We start from the raw sequence: 7158 nt of genomic DNA on the forward strand, positions 1-7158 counted from the left end.
AGACAACTGTTCTTGGAGATCGGGTAATAAATCACACCTAACGCAATTCCGGCTGGAGAAGGCGGCGGAAGATGCGGCGCTGAGAGGTGTGAATTATGCGTAGTCATATGCATGGTGGGTGGTTGTATAATGAACTTCGCGCCGACAGAATTTTCCTACACCTAGAGTTATGAATTATTTATATAATAACTACATGTATACATTTGTTTCATGTGCATTTATTACAATATTGCTATGTAAGTAAACCTACTGTACTTGTAACCCTATGTGGATGCCATTTTACAGAAATTGAGTCTATTTGCATATTAACTTAACTTTAACACCCATCTTTTCTGATGAATCATCTGGCCATAAGTTATATGGTTTCTTATAATCGCTGTTTTCACCCGGGCATCACATAAATCGCCTGGTAAGTGTCAGGATTTCCTACGGCAACGCAAATCCTGAAAGTATGAAACTCATTTATTGGGTAATTGAAAAGTAAACCATAATTCTCTGAAACTTAGTTGACACGTAACACAGTTTCATTGATTTTTCGAGGAATTCATTTGTACAGAAACCTCGACACTATCGGCCATTGGCTTAGGTTTGGTTTCTTATTTTTTCTTTCCACAATGATCACGGAATGACCTAAATGCGACATTATTGAGTACAGCATGAATAGTTGTACAAGTGGTTGTACGACGTGAATAATTGTTCTGAAATTTACATTTTGCACATACACATATCTTTAAAACCTGTGATTTTTGTTTTTGTTCCCACACATTTCATTACAATCGACGAGTTTCAGTTTGATATTATCTAGACTTCGACATTTTTTTTACTTTATAACCTCAAACAAAAAAGGTAAACATTTGCATTAATCTCATTGACTCAAGGCAAATGACAACTCAGCCGTCAGTTGATTTATACAGTGTTTCAAGGCAGTGTGCCTCGTACATGATATATTGTACCACTTAAACCAGTAACTGATGCAATAGACCCATTCTGCCCAGATGACAAAGCTATTAAGCATAAAATTGCATAAGGTTTAAGTGTTTTGCGTTTGCTTTTAAGTAGAATCTATCTGAGCCGTAGATAGGGAGTACAAATGTCGGTAACATGGGGTGGACTTTTCAACATTTAAAAAGCCACTTAAACACATTTAGGATACAAAAGTACTTTTGCATCATTGCCTTAAGTCTTTATTATTAGCATGTAAATTCATTCTTAATTTAAGGAGCTAATTGTGCTATTGCAAAATCAAATATTATAGACTCAATCGACTACTTTTAATGGAAGGCATTCCGGAAGATAAATATATAAATTTTGAGAATGCAAACAAAGTTTAAACCATGTGAGTCTATCCGCGGCAACCAATTAAAACACACAACAATCTTAGTTTAGATGATTTTGCATTATATTGCCACAAGTACACGGTAACATGAATCACGGTTCACAAGTATGAGCTCTACAGTGAAACCTATGGCCTACAATTTGCAAATTACATTGTTGTTTGCTGTCTCAAATACCAATATTTGCTGGCGCAACTCTATTTTGCTTTTGAGTTTGAAAAACTAATGAAATGTACCATTAAAAAACTAGCAGGTTGTGTTTGTCCTGTTAATTAACATGCGAAAGGAAACAGCCTTTCAATTGATGTGGAGAACACAGCTCGGTGAAATGTATTGATCGTTAATGTAACAGCCGTTGGTTAGGAAGCGGATGCAAAACCCTCGTTCTTTGCTTGGTGAGAGTTTGGTGAGAGTTTGGATAGCTTCTAACCTAAGCTGTCATTGCATCAACATAAGTGCACTTGAGGACAGAACTCTTGAAGGTATAGCAGAAGCTGGTCTCGACTGGCTGGTCTGAAAGCGTACAAGAATATTGGTTCTTCGGTTTTGTTCGTGAGGACAAAAACGCTCTTAGCAAATTCATTATACCCGGTACGTCTTGCAGCAGCAGCTGTATAACAAACATAACGTAACCCCGCGTCATAATCGAGCTTCTTTGTTCGATACCTTGTAGTAGAAAGCTTCTGAGGCCACGGAAGAACCACCTTGGTGAACTCAGCGTGTTGCAAAAAATCAAAGTTTCTAAGGAAGAACCTGTCTGCTGCATATCACAACGATAATCACCACTATTCACAGACCTTGGATAAAGATGGAAGACAAAAAATGCAAATATGTCAAACTTGTGCGGGACCAGTGTCTACAAAAGGGTGTTGGTGGCATCAAAGCGCTGTCCGTTGCCTTCCGTCACATGGACGTTGACTATTCCAAAGCCATATGTCTGGAAGAACTTAAAAGAGGACTGCAGCGATACAGAATTAACCTGAAGGACGAGGAGATTGAGACGCTGTTCAGTACGCTAGACAAAGACCAAAGTGGACAGGTAGATTTTGCCGAATTTATGATTGCACTTCGACCCCCCATGCCCCAGGCCCGCATTGACGTCATCAACGAGGTTTTTGATATGCTGGACACTTCAAGAGACGGAAAACTTGAAGTCAGCGATCTCAAAGGTAGGCTAAACGGTGCAATTGGTATTATCTAGAAATCTAGTTGTTGTTTTAATCATATTATATTCTTTTTACGATCTCGTATCATGGATATAATATTTGTTTGCACCATTGCAATCTAAAAGTATCAGCAGTGCTGTTGTATTGCCCAAGGGATTTATTTTGGTCCGCTGTGAACAGAATCATGATGTATCTAAATCGAATTAGCGTTGATGTACATGTTTATCAGACATTAAGAATCACTTTCCGTCAAAGCCTCATTCACTCCCTTCTGGTCACCTTTGAGAGTCGGAGCCCGTGACATTTATACTGAACAATTTCGAACCTGGATCAATTCCGAACCTGCGGTATAACTTATCACACCTGGGCATTTCGAATTTCTCTCCAGAGAAAAAGCTTACATTGATTACCAGGTACATGTAACAGAAAACCATACGGACTTTCTCGAAGCTGATTCTGTTATGTCTACTTCATGTAGTAACCATCCATACAGAGAGGGATAACTAGGCGCATATGCACATCGTTTTAATCATGACGTTACGCAATGCAAATCCGCCGTGTTTGGTTTTCGCTGCGTTTTCACGTGTATTGTACTGTATGCTTTTTTTTTTTTTTTTTTTTTTTTTTTTTTTTTTTTTTTTTGACTGGAACTTCACTGCTTCAAAGTAATTGCCATAACAAGGGTTATAACGTTTTGCACTGTAAGCACCGATGGCATTCCCTATAAATGTACAAAACACGGTGTTGAAGAACAAGCCTACCAGTTTTGCCCGTATTTTTCACATAACCACACGCTGCAATAGCTTTCTTTTTGATAAATTCTACGGGAATATGAATCGATACCAAGAAATACCTGGCGAAAATATTCCCTGATTGTATTGACCAACTTGACTTCAAAACATTGTGGGGTGTTTAATTAAGTGACGTAACAACGTCAGATGCAATGGATTTTACAATTCATAACTGCATTAAAGCGCCCATTAAATTAACACATGACAATTAGTGTTGTAATATGATAATTTACTCGGCATTAGGTGTGACACAAGCTGAATCTAGTCCCATAATGTAAGTGCTCCATGAAGTCAAATATTGCTCTTAATTCCAAGACCAAATTTTGGTCTATTTTTTAAATTAAAAATTAGGTTTTTGGGTCTATGAAAAAAAAAACACAACACGGAGTGTCTCATCGATAGTTTCCAGATTTTTGAGGGCTAGACAGATTGATTCTAAATCGAAGTCGACTGTATTTTTTTTTATTTCATTTGTACTGTAAAAACAGCTTTTAATTTTAGTTCTTTTATAAACTGGACTTGGACAGCCCACATTTCTTTACTCTTCTTCAAAAACATGGTACCTTTCGTAGTATTATAGCTGGCAATATTGTTCTTGGCCAGTGTGTTGTCCTGCATTTACTTTCCTCGTTTAAAAAAATATGGACCCAGATAGAAAGACCAATTTTGATACCCACTGATAAAAATGTGTACTCCACATGAAGTTTACACGCACTAATTGTAGAATATGACTGCTATAGAATTTTGATTTTGTACCACCACTTACATGTACAAAGTATTATTGCGGATTATATTTCAATCTTTTGTGCAGTGATAAAAAATGCAAACTGCATCGATCTTTTTTACTTCAAGTCCGTGTAAAAGTTACTTGTTTGTGCAAACTGCATCTAGCAATCATAGATGTCTTTGTCATTAACATTTGCCTATTGACGTGCTTTGTTGGTAGTCTATTCTTATCCTTAATTAATTGATTTATCACCATTGGTCCGTCTACTGATGGAGGCTCGTCGTTCTGTTTATATGGCAACTACAAATTAATGTCAGAGATAAAAACGACGGTTAATGATGTTGATTGTTCAGATTGTTGTTCTAATTGGTGTTTCTTAAATTAGTGACCACGCTGAGGAAATTAATTGTATAAAATAATAATAACTTGTCTGGATCTTCGACCCTGTTTCCTATAGAGCCTAGTGAGTTAGGATACGAAGTTGCAGACTTATTTTCAAACAACACAACTGTATTGACGCGTAGAACCATGCAATAGCGCACTTGTTGATTTTCACAAAATCGTTTTAATTTGAGCACAGGGACGCAAATACGAAGACTAAAATTCCTAATATCTGTCTGTAATTCGTTTGTGATTTCGAAAATCAGTGCTAACGTCTTGACATCTAGAAACAGTTAGCTTAAAATTAGCAGAAAATGACTTTTTACATGGTATTCAGTAGGGCACAAAGATGGGGAAAAGATGGGGTTGTTTCTCCATGTGCTACTGCTGAGGGAAAAGGAAAGCGGTGGGTACACTGTTCCTCTGAATCTAAGGAAAGCTGTGCCTACACTTGGATCCACCATTTAAACATTTAAGCCTCTTTGCATTGTACACATTGTACATTGTACACCCTTTTTACAGCGCGTATGATGAACAAATTTACATAGCGAACAGTAAACTTGGCATTTTATACATTCTCCCCTACCATCTCTCTGAAAGGTCTTGCAGCGTACACGGTGGCGTGGGAAGGTTAATCTTTAAGGCGCTATGTCTTGGGTATATAAAAAATGTAACTGACATTTTCAGTGATGTACTAATACATCACGGACTCTTAAAGAGATAACCTCATCTCAAGACTTGCCAGGTACCAATTACATGTATATATACTCCCCTACCCAAAAGGGGTCACCCCTAACGCGATGCGTAAAGTGATTCAAAAAATCATGTTCTTTATTATTCAACTTCTAAAAAGAATTTTTTGTACAACCAATGAATAAAATAACAATGGTAAAAAAATCAAAGCCACATTTCAGTATTTTGTGCAACATCTTCTGTATTGGAGGACGCACCTGTCGCGTCTGTGAGAAGAGTCCAAATATTTTACGTTTGTGAAGTGATGGTGTTCCACATACGGAAAGATAGTATGAGATTTTTTTATGCAGATTTATCCTTCAGTTATCTTACACATTCTTTATGAGATTCTGATCTAGGGATCGGGCTGGCCATTGGAGGGGGGGGGGGGGGGGGGGTGCGGCTGCTGGATCTGGTTCGCATATAACCAGCCTATATATGATGTTCACTGTGTAGGCATATTATCTTGTACATACTGTTGGTTTTATTATTTATACATATACATTGCAGTATACAGCACATGTTCTAGTACAGTGTACGTGTATATGTAACAGTATGTGTACATACTGGTATACTGTCTACCATATGTATGTGAAATTTTGAACATAATATTTGTCTTGAATACTGAATACGACAGCGGTGAGTGGTCAGTTCCGAAGGTACATTTCATACTAAGCGTTAACTTGATCTAGTAGATTACGTCAGTCTTAAAAGACAAATGCAGGCATTATTATGGAAGAGGACATTTATGGCTTTAGTCTTTAGAATAATTTGTTATCTGTTGTACTCGACACACCGGTAGGATTATTACATAAGACCGAATGCGCATTTAAGTTGTATGTGTTACTTGGAAGTCCGATTATATGAGACAACACACTTGACACATGGACGGCAACTTTTAAAAACCACACTTAAAATAACACGTTTAGAGTACGTTAAGAGACAAACCAGAAAATAAAAATCCCAGAGGAGTAAATAGGAGACGTGTGTCTTCCTTTGCTGTCTTTATTATTATTCACTGTAAATTTTCTCATCACAGAATTGATATCTTAAAATAACGTGAAATTCCCATTACCGTGGCAAAAATAATCCACAGACAGGAAATGGTATTCTTATGTGCGATAACTTAATTTCCCATATGTAATAATCCGTTTTCTTGATTACTTCAGGTGTATATTCCCAGTACGCTCGCAAACACGAAAACTACATTAAGGGAGTATGGACAGAAGACCAGGTGTTACGTCACTTCCTGGATGCGTTTGATTCCCCGGATGAGCCAGACGGCATAGTAACCAGAGAAGAGTTCCTGAATTTTTACGCAGGGGTTTCGTCAACCATCGAGGATACATGTTATTTCGACTTCATGATGAGACAGACCTGGGGCCTGCCGATGCGGCGAAAATCAAGAGCAGGGAATACAACATAAATCATTCGTGTTAGATTCTCGAGCGAAAATTTAAAAAGATCCAAATCAGATCTAGAAGCGTTTTAACTATGAGCACAGGTTTTAAACATGTGCGTTTATATGCACATGTCATTTTATTCTTTAAGCCTTCCCTTCTTATCCACCATTAAATTGTTTATATTGCAAAACTTGGTTGGAAGTATGGGTACGTGAAAGAAAACGGGGGTACATTACGGTCGTTGCAGATTATCCTGCTAATGTGACAAATGCCCATAATTCTGTTGGTGATAAAGTTTATTTGATGCTGCTATAAATAACAATACGTCATGGCCCTCTTGTATTTAAGCAGCCTTAATGTCGTTTGGATTACTGTGAGCCCGATGATGTGAGCACTGTCTAAATTATTCAATTGTGCGCACGGTTCATTTTACTACTCGACAATTCTGAAACTCATTGTGATGAACCATTGGGTACGTTTTTATCTTTTCCAATTATCTGCAAGACAATGTCATATTAGTGTAGCACAAAATTATTTATATTCTCCTTTTCAGTCATTTTTATTGCAAAATAAGGCATCAGAGGAGCAATTTGTCACATATGCATGCTTGAATAAAACTATTGT

At 37.4% G+C, this 7158-nt stretch overlaps 1 protein-coding gene across 1 annotated transcript; it reads left to right on the forward strand.

Annotated features, from left to right (window-relative positions):
• The first annotated feature begins 1501 nt into the window (after positions 1-1501).
• On the forward strand, positions 1502-7148 carry LOC106177610 (calcyphosin-like protein). The gene is made up of 2 exons (XM_013560443.2): positions 1502-2503; positions 6301-7148. The coding sequence occupies exons 1-2, from the start codon at positions 2143-2145 to the stop codon at positions 6555-6557; spliced, it is 618 nt and encodes a 205-aa protein (XP_013415897.2). The 5' UTR covers positions 1502-2142; the 3' UTR covers positions 6558-7148.
• The last annotated feature ends 10 nt before the right edge of the window (positions 7149-7158 follow it).

The sequence above is a fragment of the Lingula anatina genome, chromosome 2 (genome assembly GCF_051362555.1).
Source record: "Lingula anatina isolate TDL-2025a chromosome 2, LinAna3.0, whole genome shotgun sequence".
Lineage (NCBI taxonomy): Eukaryota > Metazoa > Brachiopoda > Lingulata > Lingulida > Lingulidae > Lingula > Lingula anatina.

Bases quoted from the DNA above. Each gene is read 5' to 3' on its own strand.
- LOC106177610 (XM_013560443.2), top strand. From the start codon at position 2,143: ATGGAAGACAAAAAATGCAAATATGTCAAACTTGTGCGGGACCAGTGT. The intron at 2,504-6,300 runs GTAGGCTAAACG...TGATTACTTCAG, and splicing joins TGAAGTCAGCGATCTCAAAG to GTGTATATTCCCAGTACGCT.